The 23,573-nt window shown below is 37.5% G+C and overlaps 1 protein-coding gene across 1 annotated transcript in view; it reads left to right on the top strand.

The window, feature by feature from the left end:
• CNTN5 (contactin 5) overlaps positions 1-23,573 on the top strand; it is a 647,843-nt gene that overhangs the window by 259,040 nt on the left and 365,230 nt on the right. The window contains exon 7 of the mRNA XM_088843612.1: positions 4,795-4,897. Within this exon, the coding sequence (XP_088699738.1) occupies positions 4,795-4,897 (103 nt within the window). The remainder of the gene's footprint in view (positions 1-4,794; positions 4,898-23,573) is intronic.

Here is a 23,573-nt window from a genome sequence, read left to right as displayed (position 1 = left end):
CAGGGCATATAATTCCAAAGTGGGTCAGCCAACTAAGCCAGAAGAGACAAGTGTGGGGAACGAGATGAAGACAGAACATGGAGTCTCTTGAGTATATTTAGCTCAATACCAGGAGTTATCAAAAAATAAAAGAGCTACCTTGACTGAAGAGACAAGACTAATATTTTGATCTTTATGTGTCATATAAGGCTGTTTCTCTTTCCTCTTGTCATCAAAGCATACTGAAAAAAATTAAGAAATTACAAGCTAAGCTACATATGATGAGATATTAAAAGTTGCAGTTGAAATCATCCAAATATCCATGGTAGACAGTTAATGATTGATTAGTACTTGTGATATGCCTGGACTCTCATACTCTGTGATTAACATTCCTCAACAGAGTGATGTCAAGAAAACAGCTGTAAACTTAAGTGGGAAAAACTCCTATTTTGTCCCATTTCCACCAACAGCTTTCAATAGGACTTTGAGCCAATTACTTGACCCTTTGGACTCAACCTTCTCATCTTTAAAAGAAAGAAGGTAAATTATATAACTTAATGTGAATTTTCCGTTCCATCGCTCAGTCGTGTCCGACTCTTTGCGACCCCGTGGACTGTAGCCTACCAGGCTTCTCCGTCCATGGGATTCTCCAGGCAAGAATACTGGAGTGGGTTACCGTTTCCTTCTCCAGGGGATCTTCCCGACCCAGGGATCGGACCCAGGTCTCCCGCATTGGAGGCAGACGCTTTAACCTCTGAGCCTAATGAAAAAATGCAAAAGTATTATTATAAAAATGGATTATAAAGGGAAGTTTGTTAGGATAGGAAAAAAAATAAAACAAATTACTGAAATTTGGAGATTCAGGTTCTTCTGAGATGTCTTTAAACAATGTGCTACAAATAATTATATAGAAATATTTTGTAAATTCAGTCTGACTTTCACTGCCTTTCTACAACATTCTACAGAACTCAGCAACTTCCAACACTCACAGTGACCTATGCAAGTAGGGCATTAAGTTTAATAGGCATCATGGTAAATCATGTATTGTTAAATCATCAGACTGACAGGAACAAGAATACTACAGAATCAGTGTTAAAAGGGGATGGGAAGATCACAAGCTGACTTCAGGGACTGCTTCAGGCAAGCAATCAAAGGTAACCACTGAATAGGATGCCTGGGAGTCTTTATATGGGGACTTCCAAGTATTAGGACATTGAAGATAAACTCCTCATTATTGGATACACTCAGCCAGTTATCACCAGCAGGCCAAATACTGCCATCAGGAAATATATAGGAAAAAAGAAAAATATAAAAATGTAAAAGAAAGGAAGTTGAAAAATATATGGGCAGAGCAGAATGATCTAAGGAAAAAGAAGTTTTAAGAGAAAAACATTATTGAGAAAGAGATGGAGAAGTGTTTAAAAATCTGTTCTGAGTGATGCTGTGGAACTGACCACTTAGTTCCCTAGCTGTATGCCAGGCTTCTGGCACTCAGGGAACGTTAAACTTGGAAGGAATTGGGGGAATTAGCCTGACAGAGTAGCACATTACATTAATGGTAGTTCTCTTCCCTCAGCTTAAAGATTAGAAAAAGAGCCTTAAAGAGGCCACTGACACGTCAGAGATGCCATAGTTTAGTTTTAAACAGAGCCAGTGTCCACAAACTTGATGAAAAATCAGTGATATTTTCTCAATGATCACTTTGCAAAAAACTACCAAAAAAAAAAAAAACTGAGATAATCTTCTTCACAGTGAACTTAAGCACTTTCTATCTAAAGTTGTCCACATTCTTCCTTCAAAGACCATCTCAAATTTAAAAATTTAAATAATAATAATAAAAATGAATATAAAGTTTATATAAAATATAAAGTTTCTTTTGCCAAAGGTAGCCATTTCTCCCTTTGCATGTCCAGTGCATCTTGCCTTCATATCTTACGGTATTATTTCTTCCTCTGTCTGAGTTTCTTTCTCTCCTCTCTTGCTCATCCCACACACACCAAGGAATTACACATAGAGCTATACACATACACAGATCTCTATGTACACATATGCCTTTGAAGAGAGACATGCCGAAATACACACACAAACACTCCTTAGAGAAGCATCTGTGCTCAATCACAATTGTGTCCTCTGTGGGATTGCTAAAAATTATTTTGGGGAGGAAGTTAGCTCCAAGAGTGACAGAGAGGACTATCACTTGAGTCATCACTAGTGTATTTTTTTAAATTGATGTATACTTGAGTTTGAGTGAACTCTGGGAGTTGATGATGGACAGGGAGGCCTGGTGTGCTGTGATTCATAGGGTCGTAAAGAGTCGGACACGACTGAGCGACTGAACTGACTGACTGAACTGATAGTTGATTTGCAATATTGCACTGCTTTCTATTGTACAGCAAAGTGACTCTTAAAATATACTATTCTCTGATACGTGAAAACCCTCTCCAAGCTCATGGCTTTACCCGCCACCTGTGAGTGATGACATTAAGTACATATCACCTGCCCATATTACCGCCAGCTGCGTCCTCTCACTGCATTCTGAATGTCATATAGGCATCAAAGATGATACTCTTGAAATGAAAGTCAGCTTTCCCACCATAGCTGTGCTCTTTTTTCTTTTACTTCCATCACTCAACCTCCTTCCCAAGCTGGAAATCTTAGTGTTATTATTGAGGAGGCCCATAACCTTTTCACCAGCACCCCTATTGTGTGTCAAGTTCAAGTCTTTTTTTTTTTTTTTCTCTCATTCTAATGCCTTTTCTCCATTTTTACTATATAACTCAAGTCCAGGTTTTCATTACTTCTAACTTGTATTATTGCAGCAATATAATTGATCTACTGTTCTCTGCTCCAATTCCAGTATATATATATATACATATATATATATCTGCAAATTGCCAGTCTCCTATTTGAAACTCCAGTGATTCCAAATTACTTAGAGATTAAAGCTTGAATGCCTTACTCTGATAATCAAGGTCCTCTAGTTTTTTGACTCCATTTACATTTCCAAATTTGCCTAGTATGAGTTCACTTCACAAAACAAGAGGCCAGAGAAAGTGATATTCCTATTCCTGGTGGTTTCTGATCTCTTTGTCATTGTTCCTCCAGTTCTGTTTACTTTCTCCTATCTTTCTCTCACTTATACAAATGCTAACTATTCACATAATTACCTCAAATGCACATAATACTTTCAGGATACCTCATTCAGGGCACTTATCACCTTCTGGGCTTCCCTGGTGCCTCAGATGTAAAGAATCTGCCTGCAATGCAGGAGACCCAGGTTCGATCCCTGGGTTGGGAAGATCCCCTGGAGAAGGGAACGGCTCTCCACTCCAGGATTCTTGCCTGGAGAACTCCATGGACGGAGGCGCCTGGCGGGCTACAGTCTACCGGGTCACGAGAAAGAGACACCGACTGAGTGCCTAACGCTTTAACACCACCTTCTATCTCACATTACAGTGATTCTGACGTGTGACTCTTCTCTCCGATGCTTGTGACCTTAGAAAGTCCGACTCTTTGCGACCTCATGGACAGAGGACCTCATTGTAGCTCGCCAGGCTCCTCTGTCCGTGGAATTTTCCAGGCGAGAATACTGGAATGGGTGTAATTTCCCTATCCTGGAGATCTTCCCGACCCAGCAATTGAACCTGCATCTCCTGCATTGGCAGGCAGATTCTTTACACTGCACCACCACAGAAGCCCCTTCTCGTACCCTTGAGTAAATAGTTTCTTTTTTTAATACACTTGCTTTTTAAGAATACACTTGAATGCTTGAGAGCACAGTTCAGTTCAGTCGCTCAGTCATGTCCGACTCTCCGCGACCCCATGAATCACAGCACGCCAGGCCTCCCTGTCCATCACCAACTCCCGGAGTTCACTCAAACTCATGTCCACAGAGTCAGTGATGCCATCCAGCCATCTCATTCTTGGTCGTCCCCTTCTCCTCCCGCCCCCAAACTTTCCCAGCATCAGAGTCTTTTCCAGTGAGTCAACTCTCCACATGAGGTGGCCAAAGTATTGCAGTTTCAGCTTTAGCATCAGTCCTTCCAATGAACACCCAGGATTGATCTCCTTTAGAATGGACTGGTTGGATCTCCTTGCAGTCCAAGGGACTCTCAAGAGTCTTCTCCAGCACCACAGTTCAAAAGCATCAATTCTTCGGTGCTCAGCTTTCTTCACAGTTTAACTCTCACATCCATACATGACCACAGGAAAAACCATAACCTGGACTAGACGGACCTTTGTTGGCAAAGTAATGTCTCTGCTTTTTAATATACTATCAAGGTTGGTCATAACTTTCCTTCCAAAGAGCGCAACCCATGGATAATTCATCTTTGTATCTCCCACAATGCCTAACAGAATGTATGCATATTATAGATATTTAATAAATATTCAAATGTATCTTGACTTAACAAGCATTCATTTGTCTGACAATGACAAAGTTCTGGGGCCTTTACTTATTAAAAAAAAAAATCAACACCATTATTAACCATGGGATTTGTTTATCATTACTTATTTCTTCTGAAATATAATCGGTAGCTAAACTACCAGTGTTGATTGGCACTTTTAATAATTATTATTTTAAAGGGTATTGAATATACATGCAATCCAGTCCTTAAAGATAGATTAGAATTTCATCATAATTTAATTATTTAATTTAATACATAATCTGTATGCACTTCTTGTTTCAATGCATCAAAAATTTAGCTGTCTTCAGACAGATATGGACAACACAGTGGTTTTCAATGTAACATTTCCAGAACTGGGAAGAAATTGTGACATTCATTTAATGTTTAAAGACTATTCTTTATTTCCCAGGTGTGATGGGAGAATATGAGCCGAAAATTGAGGTCCATTTCCCTTTAGCAGTTACAGCTGCTAAGGGAACAACTGTTAAGATGGAGTGCTTTGCACTTGGCAAGTAAGTACACATACTTCTATAATTAGAGACAATGTTTATTAAAATGTGACATGTCTTATTTTTACATCACTTACTTTGCTAGGTTTTATTTTCCTTAAATTAAACCTTGAAGCTCCTTGGTGGCTATTCACTTTTTTAAAAAAAGGCAAATGGGAATTGACAAAGTAACCAATTATAATTATCTCTTTGGCCATTTCTCTGAGCAATAATGTATATAATTTTGCTATTTTAACATAAAGGAAATGTAATGAAAGAAGAGTTTCACATGTCTTTGCTTACTTATCTTAAAATTTCAGTATTATTCTTAAATTTTATGCAGCAATGATGTAAATAAAAAAGGGATGAGGTCCTATCCTCTTCCTATGTAAAAGATATAGATTCTGACAAGATATAATAAGACAAGAGTGTAAAAATCATAAAGATAATAGTCACACTGGTCCAACAGATTACTTTAATCTCTTCTGGAATAATGATAACAATAGCACCAGCTGTCAATGTGTACAACATGCAATAATTCCCCGAATCAGGAAGATGATCTATACCACACTCTAATGCCTGCTATGCTTAATGATTCTATTTCTGAGATTTTAAATCTCACGATGTATAATCACTTGTCAGTGATGTTTGCAATAAGAATATTGGGCATAAAAACAGGAGTGAGATTTTGATTATATTTGATTAGAGTATTATGATTTATTTTAAATAGAGTGTTGCTGTTTTGTTTTTTTTAGAGTGATAAGACCTCAGAGTCTTTTCTAGACTATATAATTATAATTTGCATAAATGCATCTCTACCAGAGTTACTAATCATTCAACTTCAGTCATGGTGAGCGAACTCCCACAGCATAAATATAACATACTTCTTGGAAATAAAACATGCTCTATAAATATATTTGTAGTAGGCTTAGTCTGTGGGTGTGAAAATCTTAGTAAACATGAAAAATTCTGCTAATAAAAGGTGTTTTAGACATAACAATAGTAATCACCATGTTTTCTAGTGTTAAAACTATTTGAAATAACATGTGCAATTCTGTTTAAATCTAAGTAGGAGTCAGATCACAGACAATTAAAAATAAAATATATTGTTGTTTGGTCCATCAAAAGTGTTGAGCAGTCCAACAAAAGATGCCTGTAAGAGGAAGTATATTACAATAACCTAAAATTCACCCAGGAGTTACTTGGCAGATATCGGAGGAAGATTTCCAAACCCATATATATTAATAATTAAATACTACCTTAAAAGTCATGTTTTTCATCATTTTCCAAAGTTGTAGTGTCAGGTATGCTTGAAAATGCCCCAAGTGAACTGCTCAATTCTGATAAATTCAAAGATAATCATATTGGCTTGATGTCAAAGGTTTAGTATATCCTACAGTTAAATAATTTTTAAATGTCAGAATTTGCACTAAAGCCACAAACGAAAGGAGGTCATACTGTAAAACAAATTAGAGAGCTAGATTTATAGAGAAAAAGCAATATGGGATATTTCCCCAGGCAGGCTTATTTAATAAATTTGATATGTTTGGTTTTGGAAGTCTTGAAATATGCTTAGTAAATTGATCCTTAAAGTCCCTTTCATTCTAAGCTGGATCTAACTGCCAAATTAAGTTCTTTTAATACTATATTTTCTTCAGCTTCCCCACTCCTTCCTTGTTGCTCCCTCTTTCCCCATGAAAATAAATAAATATGTAGAAAGTTGAACAAAGCACACAGACTGTCAAGAAGATCTCTGTTGCCTATTCTTTATGTGAAGTGTCATAATTATGGGAAAAAGAAAAAGAACATGCTATGAAGAGATTTATACCTACCTAAAGACTAATTTACCACTCTGTTGAAAGTAAATAAGATCAAAGAAATAGCATCTTTACATATGTTAATTTCTGTACAGCACACAATCTTGTGGAATAGATCATCATTGCATCTCAACATGATCACAGCAATTTCAAATTCATACCTGAGCATCTGCTTTATTCCTACAGCTCACCTGAGCTGCATCCCACTTTAATAAGTACAAGATTCCCTGGTATACCTTTGTCTGTCCAAAATCTTTAGTACCTGCCACTAGATATCGATCAGCACCTTGCCACTCAAGCTGATTTGCCCCCTCAGTCTGTCCACATAGAATTGTTTAACCAAATGTTCTCCATAGACTATTATAACCAAATTCTGGCACGGAGCATACTAAGCTCTATTTTATCTCATGGACTTTGCACTTGTTTCCTCCAGGCCCCCACTTATTCTCTGACCTCAAGTTAAACATCATGCTCTAAGTGTTCATCTACAGTACTTGAAGTATATAACTCACACCCATTACTCTGTATCTAAATCTTGTATTTTTCTTCATCAACCTTAACACAGTTTTAAATTATTCATATATGTGTTTCACTACTAAAAAAAAAAAAAATTCCCTGTATCAGTCAGGAATCCAACTGGAAAGACTCAGATAATTCAAAAGAATTTAGGCATAAATTGAAGATCCAAGAGAGCTAAGAAAGAAACTGAAGTATCTTCAGACTAGTAATAGCAAGAAGTTATTCTCACCCTGAAGCCAAAATGAGCAAGGGTGGAAGATTGTGTCACCAGAGGCCCAGAGACCTGAAGATACGGTGTTGTTTGGGGGCCACTCTATAGCATCTATAACTGTGCAGAGATGCATTAGATGAACACAGCTGAGGAAAGGAGCAGGAAATTCATATCCTGACTTTTTCTTTGTGCATTCTGATCTTCTCCTTCTGAGTTCATGACTGAAAGACAACTAGACGCCAACCTGCAAGCCCAGAGAATGCAGTTGGCAACACAAAAAGGAAGGCAGAGATTCTGAGGGAAGATGAGGGTGACCAGAAAGGGAGGCAAGCAGAATAACCAGCAAGTACCCATTACTAAACTTTAAGCCTCATGAGGGGAGGGATCCTGACTGCATTCTTCACTTGTACATTTCCAATGCCTACCACAGTGCCTGGCAGACAACATGCAGGAAATAATTTTTGAAGCAATAGATGAACTGTGAAAGCTGTGTGCCTACTTAATCCAGTCTACTTTTTATTAACAGATAATAAATAATAGACTTTATTTTCTACACATGTCAAAATACACTTCCACCACTGCTCACAAAGAAAAATTCTATGTTCTTACTTTTTTTTGAAAAGTACATTAACCTCTCTATATAATTTGTACCTAAACACATTCAGTTCTTGCAACTTAGAGTGTGTAAATTAATGCAGCCATAGTTGCACATGGAAACTTGCATTACCATATGTAAAATAGATAGCCAACAGGAATTTGCTGCATGTCTCAGGAAACTCAAAACGGGGATCTGTATCAACCTAGAGGGTGGGATGGGGAGGGGGATGGGAGGGAGCTTCAAAAGGGAGGGGATATATGTATACCTGTGACTGATTCATGTTGAGGATTGACAGAAAACAACAACATTCTGTAAAGCAATTATCCTTCAATAAAAATAATTAAATTTAAAAAGATTTAATTTAATTTAAATTAAAATAATTTAATAATTATTAAAAATAATTTTAAGATATATAAACTAATAACGTTTTCTGTGTTCTTGAAGGAAAATAGCAGAAAGGCAAATTATTTTAGGTTACCAAACTTTACTGTGTCTTAGTCTCATGTAAATTCACCAACCTGCCTAATTTGAAGTTAAATAAAAAGTTAATTGGGATTGCAATATACTCACTACTATATATAGAATAGATAACTAATAAAGACCTACTACATAGCAACGGGAACTCTACTCAATACTCTGTGGTGACCTATATGGGAAATGAATCTAAAAAAGAGTGGATATATGTATATGTATAACTGATTCTCTTTGTTGTACACCTGAAACTAATACAACATTGTAAAGCTGTGTTATACTATACTCCTATACACATATATATGTATATTATATATATATACTATACTCCAATAGTATGTTAAACTATACTCCAATAAAATTCTAAAAAATAAAAAGAAATGCCATATGATCTCACTTATAATGTGTAATCTAAAGCATGACACAAATGAGCTTATTTATGAAAGAGAAACAGACTCACAGACAGTGAGGACAGACTGGTGGTGGCCCAGGGGGAGGGAGAGGAGAGAGGACGGAGTGGGAGTTCGGAGGTGTCAGATGCAAGCTATCTGGTACAGAATGGATACTACTATATAGCACAGGGAGCTACATCCAGTGTCCTATGATCATGCCATAATGAAAAAGGATATTGTTAATGTGTACCTATATATGTGTGTGTGTGTATCACTGAATCACTTTTCTGTACAGCAGAAATTGACAAAAGTTGTAAATCAACTATACTTCAATTAAAAATACCCACTTTATGGAAAAGAAACATATTTTATAAAAATAAAGACACCCCTTACTAAATTTTTAAAAGTCAATAGTAAAGTTGTAAGCTGCAAGTTTGCTTCTAAAGAAATCTCTACTTAAATCTGAATTTGAAAAAAATTGTATGGTTTTTCTATAAGCTACTGCAAAAGAATACAACAGGAGAGTGCTATTTATACCCCTTTGGAAATCTCTCTGCAAATAGAATTATACAACATTGAGTACAGAGAGAATGCATGAAGTGACTGTCACATGCTATGTTTAGTATTGTTCAGTTCAGCAAAGGTATGATTTCCCAAGGGGGGCAGGAAATGGGAAATGCTTAAAGAGGATCCACTGGGAAACAAAGGTGTGTAAGGCTTGGGAAATACAGCAAAGTGTAAAAATGAGAAGGTGGATTAATCACTTTGGAAAGAAAAGGCTGTTTTAGACATATGGAAGATTATTATCAAGAGATCACCACAAGCTGTTCTCCAGTTTCACCAAAGTGGGGAGAGGGAGAAATTCCAACAGTATGGGATCAAACCAGTGGAATTAGAATAAGTATAATGTAGGAGAATGAGATGGCTGGATGGCATCACCGACTCTGTGGACATGAGTTTGAGTGTACTCCGGGAGTTGGTGATGGACAGGGAGGCCTGGTGTGCTGTGATTCATGGGGTCGCGGAGAGTCGGACACGACTGAGCGACTGAACTGAACTGAACTGAGAAGTGCTTAAAAAAGTTATTAAAAGGAAAATGGGCTATCAGTGAGGCAGTAGAAGCTTCGAAGACTTTTCCCCACACTGCTGCAATAACAAAATAAGATATGTTTGCCTTCTAATAATTTAGGTGCAGTGCTTTCTGAAAGGAGAGAAATGGTACCAGACAGAGTTGGAAATGAACATTTTAAACCTTGTCTCTTGCCTGCCACTATCCGCCCACTCTGACTGAATTACAAGAGTAGAAGGTTAGAGTCAGGCAGACTTAATTGGCTGCGTTTTGGCACCTACATTATTATACAACGTTTTAAAGTGGTTGGTTGCATATGCAGAAAATAGAAATGAAGGGTGTTGCCTTTTCCTACTCAGCATTAAGCTTTGGGACTTTAGTTTGGAAAGAAGCAGTGCCTTTGATATTTCCCAGGTTGGCTTTTAAACACTGGACACAGTACTCTTGAAAGGAAGTCAGAGATAAGAGGTTAAAGGACAATGCAAGTAAGGGCACTCTTAGGACCCTAATAAATATTTCATTTCAACGTTATCTGTAAATGTGGTGTGCCTAGAGATTATCATACTATTAATCAGACAGAGAAAGAAAAATACCATATGATGACACTTACATGTGGAATCTAAAAAAGTGATACAAATAAATTTATTTACCAAACAGAAACAAACTCACAGACTTAGAAAACAAATTTATGGTTACCAGACAGGAAAGGCTGGAGGAGGAGAGGGATAAATTAAGAGCTTCGGAGTAACATATGCACACTGCATGCATGCGTTCTAAATCGTTCAGCTCATGTCCGACCCTTTGAGACCCTATGGACTGTAGCTCGCCAGGCTCCTCTGTCCATGGGCTTCGCCAAGCGAGAATAGTGGAGTGGGTTGCCATGCCCTCCTCCAGGGGATCTTCCTGACCCAGGGATCAAACCCAAATCTCTTATGTCTACCTGCATTGACAGGTGGGTTCTTTAGAGCTAGTAAAGCCCCTACTGCTAAGAAGCCCCAACATATACACACTTCTGCTGCTGCTGCTAAGTCGTTTCAGTCGTGTCCGACTCTGTACGACCCCATAGATGGCAGCCCACCAGGCTCCCCCGTCCCTGGGATTCTCCAGGCAAGAACACTGGAGTGGGTTGCCATTTCCTTCTCCAATGTGTGAAAGTGAAAAGTGAAAGTGAAGTCGCTCAGTCCTGTCCGACCCTTAGCGACCCCACAGACTGCAGTCTACCAGGCTCCTCCATTCATGGGATTTTCTAGGCAAGAGTACTGGAGTGGCTTGCCATTGCCTTCTCCGATATACACACTACTATATATAAAATAAATAGTGAGTATCTACCATATAGCAGAGGGAACTCTACTCAATATTCTGTGATAACCTATATGGGAAAAGAATCTGAAAAAGAATAGATACATGTATATGTATTAGGGCTTCCCTGGTGGTGCTAGAAGTAAAGAACCAGCCTGCCAATGCAGCAGACATCAGCGACTCTAGTATCCTAGCCTGGAGAATCCCATGGACAGAGGAGCCCGGTTGACTACAGTCTGTAACAGGGTCACAAATAGTTGGATGTGACTGAAGCAACTGAACACACATGCATGTATTTGCATTACTGAATCACTTTGCTGTACACCCGAAACTAACACATCGTGAATCAACTGAACTATAATATAAAATAAGAACTTTAAAAAAAAATGCACTAGAAAAGGGAAAAAAGAAAGCTGGTGCTATTTTCAAGTGATTGTGCTCAGTGTGTTAGTCTGATCTGTATAAGCTGTTAACAAGGTCATGTAGAGCAAAATGAGAACTTGAAAGTATGGAGAGTTGTTAAGTACAAGAAATAGCTACCATCTCTCTGGTTGCGGAAGAGTTGCAGTTAGAAAAAATTTAAAAAGTTTGGTGGCACCGTTCTGGGACCCAGACCTCTGAGGAGCCTCCACCAGCCAGGGGATGGAGCTAAGTTTTCTGAGGTGGGAGTATTATGTACCTGGAACTACAAGTGCTGGAAAAGCTCAAACTAGATTCCGTTGATGCTCAGGGAAGAATGCCTCACTGAGGTGCGTTCACAGGAATCTCAAGCAGAGAGGGAGCAATAGAGAGCACATCCTTTCTCCCTCCTCTAGCCTTGCAGCCGCTTTCTAGAGCCTTCTCTTTGCAATGCAGAAATGTGCTTTCTAGAGTCCTGGCCTTTGCATCACAAAGCAGAGTGAGGAAGAAGCTACAGGTGGTAATTTAACAACCAGCACAAGTCCCACTTTACATTTTCAAACTCATCTTTTAATCAGCCATCAACAGCCCTTTCCTGGACCTCATCCCCACATATACACCTCTTCAGTGATCCTGCAACTCGGACCCCTCAGTCTAAAATATCCTGCTCTCACAATCCCTGTTCAGTCTTCAAGGTTTAAGCCAAATGCCACTTCTCCATTAATTTCTACCTGTTTTACTTGAGATTTAATATATATCCTTTGGAGCCATATGAACAACCATCTCTCACTGTTTAGCTTGCCCCATTGAGTCAGCTGTGTGTATCTGCCTACTGTGCTAAAGTTTTGATTCCCTAGAGTATTCTTCTATGCAGCAAGTGTTGAATATGTTTACTGAATGGAATCCAAATATGAGAATGTGATCAGTCATCTGTAACAGGAGGTATATTATTGCCTTGGTTTGGTCAGACAGAAATCTGCAGTTGCCTTTCATGTATTTTGGCCCTGAAAATTCAGACCACATTATATTAGCTACAGTATTTTGTCAGGTTTCATTTCACCATATGACCTTTTGCAGATCCCAGAAAGATCACTAGATAATGTCACACAGCCACCAACAACGAAAAACTAAAATTTGGTCACTGATGCTTCAGTGACCCCTTACACAAGGGCAACCTTGGGGTTATTCTGCAATAAAGAAGCCATATGCTTTAAAGTAACATTGGTTTATCTACTATGACAATCCTGCAAGCTAATAGCACTACAGGCAGATTTTTTTTCTTTACATGTTCCTTATCTTACTTTCACAGCGATTAACACACAAGCGGATCAGCTGTGCTCAAAAGGCCTTGAACCAGTTACTGTAATAATTATGTGAATGACCTTTCCAGACTCATCTGAACCCTGGTGGTGAGGTGGGAGGGAAGAATACATTCAATTTCCTGCCCCTTTTGGTTCCCGCTCATCTCTCTTTCAGATAGCATTTACAAATCATCTTTTGTTACACTCCATCAAATGCCTATTAGGAAACCAGGACATTAAGTAATTTTTTCCCTTTTTATTCTTTTATTGCAAATAAGAAAGCACCAGTGATCAATTCACAAAGTCATTTTTGCAGTAGTTTGTGTTCCCTTTTCCTCAGTCTTTAACCATCTCAAATGGCTCCTCTTCCATCGCATTGTAACTGTGAGAATGACAGATATTCCTCTGAGACTCCCCACAGTCTGCAACCGGAGGACATTCGTCAAAGAACCTGCTCTTTAGTTACAGATTAATGACTTATTAATACTGTTTATTTGAAACTGCCAGTCACTAAGGACTGCAGAAATTAAAAAATAAATTGGAGTTGTGTGGTATTTGTCTATCAAATCAAACTCAAATTACTTAATCGTTAGATTGACAAAGGATCTGAGGATAGGAGTTAGTTACTGAGTCTAGGAATCAATAAATGTTTAGATATCATAGAGAAATGGTACATATGGATTCAAGAAAATTGCACTAATGAGCTATTGGTTGCTTCAGTATTGTTGAAGCTAAGGACACATTTTCATTTCAGATGGTACCTACAGGAAATGTGTGCTGAAAGAACCTTAAAGATTGTGTAGCCTATTATCAGTTTGTAGATGGAAAAATGAGACTCTGCAGGGAAAGATTAGACCAAGACACTTGGGCAAGCTGACCAGACTAATCATATGATGCTTCACCATTTGATATTCTTTATATTTTCAACTTTCTTCCTTCCACAGTACCAACTATGAGAGTGCTTTATTTGCTTATTTACTTTTGCTCTCAGAGGTGTCATCTATTTCTAGGAACACAGACCAATTTATTATTCACATTTGGAGTCACAGTTAACTGCATCATATTTCTAATCCTTGCAGAGCTGGCTTAGGATTGCTTAAACTGCCTCACCAGAAAAACTGCATACCTGAAAAAGGTCTCACAGCTAATATGCAGACCAGGTCTTCTGATTCTAAAAATAATGCTCTTCCCAACTTACTGTAACACTTTTCAGTTGCTAAGAATAATTTCCATTTTTATCAAAGCAACTATTTTTCTGGATGCATTAAGTATCCCAGTGATTAGGAATATTAGTATAGAGGACAAATCACCAAAAGCATAAAGCAAGAGATAATATCAAAATTACTGAGCTTTATACTTAGATTCTTTTAGACACATCCAAGAATTTTACTTTGTGTGAATCTCCCTGTAGTTTCATAGAATAACCTCTTCCACTGGAAGTTGATTGAGAGATATTAAGTTTTTATAATATAAAGGTTTTTAGCATTATATAACCTCATTACTACAATTTCCAAAAACAGAGTCTTTCTTTTAATGATTACATATTTAAGTTTGTTTCCTTTGGGTTTTTAGGGAAGCATTTCAGCCTTCAGTTCAGTTCAGTTCAGTTCAGTCGCTCAGTCGTGTCCGACTCTCCGTGACCCCATGAATCACAGCACGCCAGGCCTCCCTGTCCATCACCAACTCCCGGAGTACACCCAAACTCATGTCCACAGAGTCGGTGATGCCATCCAGCCATCTCATTCTCCGTCGTCCCCTTCTCCTCCCGCCCCCAACCTTTCCCAGCATCAGAGTCTTTTCCAGTGAGTCAACTCGTTGCATGAGGTGGCCAAAGTATTGCAGTTTCAGCTTTAGCATCAGTCCCTCCAATGAACATCCAGGATTGATCTCCTTTAGAATGGACTGGTTGGATCTCCTTGCAGTATAAGGGACTCTCAAGAGTCTTCTCCAACACCACAGTTCAAAAGCATCGATTCTTCGGCGATCAGCCTTCTTCACAGTCCAACTCTCACATCCATACATGACCACGGGAAAAACCATTGCCTTGACTAGACGGACAAATCATAAATTTAGAAGTCATATTCCAGGGTCTGGTAACAGAAAACCTTTATGATTATCTAACCCCATCAATTCTAGTGTAAGTCTTCATTTCATTTTAGGATTTAGCTTGAGATTCAGAGGATGCTGCATATCTGAATGTCTTTGGTCTTTTTGCCAGATACTTGATGGAGGAGAAAACTTTCCTTTATATTAATATCTCTGATGTCAATGACACACACGTACCACACTGAAGACCACATACAAAGTTTATTTGTTCACTCATTTAAAAAAAAGTCTTTATCTATTTATGGCTATGCTGGGTCTTCTTTGCTATGCAGGCTTTTCTCTAGTTGCAACAAGCCAGAGCTGGTCTCTAGTTGCGGTTCGTGGGCTTTTCACTGCGGTGGCTTCTCTTGTTGTGGAGCTCTAGGATGTGAGGGCTTCAGTAAGTTGCGATCCATGGGCTCAGAGACTGCGGCCCCCAGGCTCCAGAACACCAGGTCAACAGTAGTGGTGCACAAGCTTCGTTGCTCCACAGCATCTGGGATCTTGCTGGACCAGGAATAGAACCCGAGTCTCCTACACTGACAGACAGATTCTTTACAGTTCAGCCACCAGGGAAGCCCCTATGTGTTCACTCTTAAATTTGAGCTCTTACCAATTGAGCAACCAAAGACATAATTCCATCTCTGTCTTTGAAATTTTAAAACTTGGAAACAGATGCTCTTCAGATGAGGTAGGGAGGGTGAATCACATGGAAAATGCTGTTACTTGAATTGTAGTTTTCAAAACCATCTCCTATGCCTTTATCATACAGGTAACATTAACTAAGTTTTTATTTATCTTTGCAATAATACTTATTGGAAAAAATTACCTTGAAGTTAAAGCATTACAACTTCGTATTTTTCAGTTCCATGTTGCAAATATAATAGTGCTGTAAAATATGCAATTAAATGAAATGTATCTGCATGCACAATGTATAATTAAACTGGTTCTGAATTATCTTATAGCTCATGCCTTTTTGCCTTAGGTAATTTTTGTTTCTCCGTTATATGTAAGCATTTTCCATTTCTGATGACAATAGAAATGACAAAAGTGTGTCTCTTTTGATTTGGTACTATTTGCATTCATCGTCCCTGGCTGTGTGCTTGATCTTCAGTGATGAAGTCACATGGACATGGTAGGCTATGCTGCAATTAAGCAGTTTGAGTTGCCTGTACAAATGAAACATGTAAATGTGGGTATGGATGTACGTGTACATGAATCAATAATTAAATGAGCAGAAAGAGTATCTCAAGATAGAAAATGTTAAAACAGCTAAACCTCTGTCATCATGTTTTATTTTATTATTATTTTCTTTTTTGTAATGCAATAGAGCAACACCTACCTTCTGTTCCTGTCACTGTTGTTGTTAGTAGCTATGCAGCACAGAATAGTTTTCATGTCAAATCTTTGTAATAATATGTTTTAGTTTGGAGGATAAATTTAACTGATAGCCAGTAGACACAAAAAGTGATACTCGATGGGGACGTATGTCAGCTGCTGTTTCATAGTAGAAAAGCAAGTGATAAGTACTTTTGGTCACCTCTTGCGCCTACTTTTCTTTCGGGGATTGAATCAATCTGGTTACAACTTTTAGAATGTCTTATTTATGGCCATTTTCTCAAAGGAAAGTCCATTATGAAATCAGGTCACTTGTTTTATACATCCCTACAGAGAAATGTAGCTTCCTCAACATGTCTGATAGAAGAACATGCATCAGGGTTTCCTACACAGAAATAAAGGGGAAGAAATGTCCACCTTCATGTAATACTATTACATTTAGCCACACTCCATTAAAAGAAAGCATAGGTGAAATACACTCAAAAGCATATATTGAAAAAAATGCTTACATATAGGAAACCTAGATATATTTTACAATTGATGGTATATTATAGTTTAATTGGCAGTATTTTGTTTCTTAATTATTCTTAAGGGTGTGTCATGTTCACAAGTGCCTTGGATGTGATGAATTAGAGTAATTGAGGCTAAATGGAATGTGTCTGATCTTAGTGTTTAAGTCAGAACCTGAGTGATAAAAGTCTTCTTCCATTTATATTCAATTTAATTAAAAAAATCTGAGTTAATCAGCAAAATATCTGCCCTGTAGCACTGGAAACTACTAGGAAAATGGTTGTCAAGTGCGTATTTTTATTTTATTAAGTCAACAATAGTTATTATAGCATTAACGATCTGTTACTTCCAATTGTGTCATTTGTGAGGGTCCAAACACAAGCACCTTTAAGGAGGGGCTTGAATACAAAGGAAGCTAGTCCAGGAGAATACCTCCTCCGCTTGCTTCATCATTTCTTAACTCTCTGGTTGTTACTGAGTCTATGTCACAAATAACATAAAGTAGAAGAAACATAAAGAGTGATAGTTAAAGAGATATATATACAATCGTTACCCCCATTAGGTGCTTGTTTTGTTTTCATTTTTGGATTAAAAGAGTAAACTAGAAAGGATAAATATTCTAATACATTTTCAGTGACTGAAATGAGTAGAAAAAAAATCTATTAATTCAAGTGTTCATTTAGATAAACTAACTGCACTGCTGAAAGATTTCTTCAAACTGCTTCTTAAAAGTTTTACCAAGGGAGCATTGACATGCAATAAATGTCTAAGATATGCAGTGTGACACATTTTAACACGTGTATACCCCCGTGAATGTCACATGCCTCTTCAGTACCCATAAACATCTGCATGTAAATGTGTAATCTTTCCCTTCTTTCCATCCATCCATTCCCACCCCCAGAAAGCCACTGATCTGATTTCTCTTCTGTCACTATAGACTAGTACACATTTTTCTAGAGTCCAATATAACCAGAATTATGCACTATGCAGTTTTCTTTGTCTGACTTTTTCACTCAGAATGCAGGCACACCTTGCTTTACAGTACTTCACTTTACTATGTTTCACAGATACCGTGGATTTTACAAGTTGAATAAGTCTATTGGTGCCATTTTCCCAACATTTACTCACCTTGTGTCTCTGTATCACATTTTGGTTATTCTCATGATATTTCAAAGTTTTATTATTTATTATTATTATTATGTTTGTCATGGAGAACTGTAATCTTTGGTGTTACTAATATAAAAAGATTACAACTCACTAAAGTTTTAGATAATAGCAATAAGGTATTTTTTAATTAAGTTAACTACATTGTTTTGTTAGATATAATACTATTAAATAATGCACACTATTAAGCTGCAGTTTATTGTAAACATAGATTTTATATGCACTGGGGAGCTGAAAAATCTGTGTTGAGTGGCTTTATTGTGATATTTGCTTTATTGTGGTGATCTGGAATTGAACCCATAATATCTCTGAGATATGGCTGTATTATCTTGAGAGTCATATAAGTTGTTGGGTGTACCAATACTTTAGTTCTTTATAATGCTGAGTAGTATTCCATTTATTGGCTATATTACAATGTGTTCATGTATTCATTTGTTGGACATTTGGGTTGCTTCCAAGTTTCAGCTATTACACATTAAACTTCTATGAATATTTGTTTATGTCTTTGTGTGCATATAAACCTTTATTTTTTCCTAAATAACACATTGGATGTTTCCTCTAGGTTTTTGAACATATGTGACATGGTTACAATAACTCTTTTAATGTTCTTATCTAATTCTATCATATGTCTTTCTTGTGTCAGTTTCAGTTGATTAATGTTTTCCTCTTCATTATCAGTTATGTTTTCCTAATTCCTTGCGCACATGCAGTTTTTAATTTGATACCAAATGTTTGAATTTTATGTTGTTTGATACTGGGTATTTTTGTATTCTTAACCTTTTTTTGAGCTATGATTAAGTTAGCTGGAAACAATCTGATCTTTTCAAGTCTTTATTTCATGCTTTTTAAGAGGATACCTGAGAGCCTTTCAGTTGAGGGTGAATGTTTTCCCCACTCCTGAGGCAAGACTCTTCTTAGTATTCCAATCAATGACTCATGAATTATGAAATTCTCCACTCAGACTATTAGGGTAGGAACTATTTCTGACCTGGGTGAATTCTGAGTATTGTTTCTTCCAATCCATTCAGAAGGTCCTTTTCGATCTTTAAATATTTTTCTCAAATGGATATGTTGATCATTCTAAAGTGAATTATCAAAGAGAATCTTCCATAGATCTCAACATTCTCTCTCTATGCTGCTCTCCCCTTTTGAATATTGTGAACCCCAGCCACCTCAGCTCCTCTAGACTCCCAGATTTGTCTCCTCAAATCAGGAAGAACGATGGGCTTTGCCTGAGTCTCTGCTACCCTGGAAACTTCGCCCAGGGATTAAGCTGAGGCATTTGTGTGGCTCCATGGATTACGTAACTTATTTGAGGGATTAGTGTCCTTCACAGCCTGATGTCCAAAATTTTGAGATCTTTATATATATATATATTTTGTCTAATTTTCACCTGTTTTCTATTTTATCTTTTTTCGTTTTATTATTTTTTTTTTGCAGGAAGTAAATGAAAGGTCAAAAGTAAAGGTACCTTTTTTTTGCAGGAAGTAGATGAAAGGTCAAAAGTAAAGGTACCCTAACCATCTATATCTAACCAAGGAGGCAGAAATGAAACATAAGGGATATAGGATATTTTACCTGCCTTTATTAGAAAAAAAAATATTGTGTAAACTTTAGAAACAAAAAGATACCAGAATGGTTCTTTGACTGAAATCTTCCTCAGAAACAATTCGGAAAAGCAGAAGTAAAAAGGAAAAGTAATTTTCTAATTTAACCCTATAATCCTCAAAAAGAAATCTGCCATATTGCATTCATGGGAATCTAGAACTTCTATAGTTTAATATCTTGTATTTTCAGTGCCAAGTTACCTGACAAGAACAAAGTCTTGATAGTTTGAGATATTTATCAACTGAACCAATCATTTACCAGCTATATGAGATCAGATGAGTTATTGCCTATATCAAGTCTCATATAAAATCTGTAGAGTAAGAATGACAATTTGTGTGTTAGTCACTCAGCCATGTCCAACTCTTTGTGACCCCCATTGACTGTAGCCTGCAAGCTCCTCTGTCCATGGAATTCTCCAGGCAAGAATAGTCAAGTGGGTAGCCAGTTCCTCTTTTGGGGGATTTCCCGACCCAGACCCAGGGATGAAATCTGGGTCTCCTGACAATGCCTACCTCATAAAACTGCTATTAGAGTTCACGGAAAGTCTCAATAGTGAAGGCTTATAAATTGTGTATTAATTCCCTCTTTCACTCTAGTTCTCTGGAATATTTGCAAAACATTATTTATTTTATAAAACATTTGTTGGTACTTTAATGTTCTGCTTTCTGAAATGTTATAAAAGACATAGTCTATCATTCAAGTGTTTCCTCAACCAGGAATGCCAACATCCTATAAACCTCACACTCTCTGCTAACATTCAGCTTTTTATGGTTTCAAATGAGAATATACCAGAAAAAATCCAGTCTCTGGATTTCTGCTTATAATATACATTGACATGTGCTTTATTAATCTAAAAAAATTCTGAACCTATAAAACAAATTTATATACATAAGAAACACTGGGAAATTTTTTGTCAGTTTTATCTTTCCCAAACATTCTTTCAGGTCAAAGCCCTTCTTTTACTCCATTAGTTTAAAGACTACTTTTTAAGCTGATTTTACATGCTAAGTCAAGGGTAACATTTTACTCAGGTTGCTGTTAATATTTAAAATATTTTATGATTATTTTAGCATCATTTTGATACATTGATCTTAGAGAATGCCAAGAGGCCACAAAATTTTCAAAAGGTAAATATCAGTGGTCAAGTACTTAGGAAAAATACACACACACACACACACACACACACACACACACACAAACACACACGTATGTATATGCTGCAGTCCTTGGGGTTGTAGAGTTAGGCATGACTGAGTGACTAAACAACAATATATATATGAAAAATTTTGTTCCACTGTTGATTTTAATGGCTTAATAACTATTGCTATAAAATCCATGTGTTCTGGATATAGAAAAAAATGATTAAGCAAAATAACCTGAGTCATATTATAGTTTTAATTGCAATAGGCGATAGAACTTTCTCTGTTTATGAAGATTGTCAGTGACTTCAAAATTTATAGGTAATTCAGTTATAAACAAAAATGTAAGTGCAATGTAGACAGAAATATAACTGAAGAAAAATGGCACTGAAAAACAACATTGAACCTCTGTTCTTCCATAGCTGATACAGACTATGTTGTTGTTGTTCAGTCATGAAGTCATGTCTGATTCTTTGAACTCCATAGACTGCAACAGGCCAAGCTCTTCATCCTTCACTATCTCCCAGAGTTTGCTCAAACTCATGGCCATTGAGTTGGTGATGCTGCCTAATCATCTTATCGTTTGCCACCCCTTTCTCTTTTGCCTTCAATCTTTCCCAGCATCAGGGCCTTTGCCAATGAGTTGATCCATCACATCAAGTGGCCAAAGTATTGGAGCTACCATCAGTCCTACCAAGGAATATTCAAGATTGATTTTCATTAGGATTGACTGGTTTGATCTATTTGCAGTCCAAGGAGCTCTCAAGAGTCATCTCAAGCACCACAATTTAAAAGCATCTATTCTTCAGCACTCAGTCTTCTTTATGGTCCAACTCTCACATCTGTACATGCCTACTGGAAAAACTACAGCTCTGATTATACAGAACTTTGCTGACAAAGTGATATCTCTGCTTTTTATTAATATTATGCTGTCTAAGTTTGTCATAGCTTATCTTCCAAGGATCGTTTTTTAATTTCATGAGAGCAATCGCTATCTGCAGCATTTTGAAGCCCAAGAAAATAAAATCTGTCACTTCCACATTTTCCCCATCTATTTGCCATGAAGAGATGGGACCAGATGCCATGATCTTAGTTTTTTGAATGTTGATTTTCAAGCTAGATTTTTCACTCTCTTCCTTCACCCACATCAAGAAGCTCTTAATTCCTCTTTGCTTTCTGCCACTAGAGTGATATCATCTGTGTATCTGAGGTTGTTAATATTTCTCCTGCCAATCTTTAGATTCTAGCTTGCGGTTCATCCAGCCCAGCATTTTGCATGATGCACTCTGCATAGAAGTTAAATAAACAGGGTGACAATATACAGTCTTGTTGTTCACCTTTCCCAATTTTGAACAAGTCAGTAATTCTATGTCTGATTCTAATGGTTGCTTCTTGACCCACATGCAAGTTTCTCAGGAGACATCTAAGGTGGTCTGGTATTCTGATCTCTAAGAATTTCCCACAGTTTGTTGTGATCCTCGCCATCAAAGTCTTTAGCGTATTCAATGAAACAGAAGTAGTTTTTTCTGGAATTCCCTTGCTATATCTATGATCCAGCAAATGTTAGTAACTGGATCTCTGGTTCCTCTGCCTTATCTAAATCCAACTTGCACATCTGGAAGTTCTCAGTTCATGTACTGCTGAAGTCTAGCTTGAAAAATTTTGAGCATAACCTTGCTAGCATGTGAGATGAGTGCAAATGTATGATAGACAGAATGTTCTTTAACATTGTCCTTCTCTTGGATTGGAATGAAAACTGACCTCTTCCAGTCCTGTGGCCACTGCTGTGTTTTCCGAATTTGCTGACATATTGAGTGCAGCACTGTAACAGCATCATCTTTTACGATTTGAAATAGCTCAGCAGGAATCCCATCACTTCCACTAGCTTTGTATGTAGTAACCCTTCCTAAGGCTCACTTGACTTCACACTCTAGGACGTCTGCTCTAGGTGATTGACCACACCATCATGATTATCTGGGTCATTAAGACCTTCTTTGTATAGTTCTTCTCTGTATTTTTGATTCTTCTTAATCTCTTCTTTTTCTGCTAGGTCCTTCGCATTTTTGTCTTTTGTTGTGCCCATCCTTGCGTGGAATGTTCCCTCACAATCTCCAATTTTCTCGAACAGATCTCTAGTCTTTCCCATTATATTGTTTCCCTCTGTTTCTTTGCATCATTTATTTAAGGAGCCCTTCTAGATCTGATAGATAGAGTGCTTGATGAACTCTTGACGGAGGTTCGTGACATTGTACAGGAGACAGGGACCAAGACCATCCCCATGGAAAAGAAATGCAAAAAAGCAAAATGGCTGTCTGAGGAGGCCTTACAAATAGCTGTGAAAAGAAGAGAAGCGAAAAGCAAAGGAGAAAAGGAAAGATATAAGCCTCTGAATGCAGAGTTCCAAAGAATAGCAAGGAGAGATAAGAGATCCTTCCTCAGTGATCAATGCAAAGAAATAGAGGAAAACAACAGAACAGGAAAAACAAGAGATCTCTTCAAGAAAATTAGAGATTCCAAGGGAACATTTCATGCAAAGATGGGCTCGATAAAAGACAGAAATGGTATGGACCTAACAGAAGCAGAAGATATTAAGAAGAGGTGGCAAGAATACACAGAAGAACTGTACAAAAACGATCTTCATGACCAAGATAGTCAAGATAACGTGATCACTCACCCGGAGCCAGACAACTTGGAATGTGAAGTCAAGTGGGCCTTAGAAAGCATCACTACGAACAAAGCTAGTGGAGGTGATGGAATTCCAGTTGAGCTATTTCAAATCT

The sequence above is a fragment of the Moschus berezovskii genome, chromosome 14, assembly GCF_049115385.1.
Source record: "Moschus berezovskii isolate FMDL1 chromosome 14, NW_MosBer_1.0, whole genome shotgun sequence".
Classification (NCBI taxonomy): Eukaryota; Metazoa; Chordata; class Mammalia; order Artiodactyla; family Moschidae; genus Moschus; species Moschus berezovskii.
This window is presented reverse-complemented; position numbering and strand designations above follow the sequence as displayed.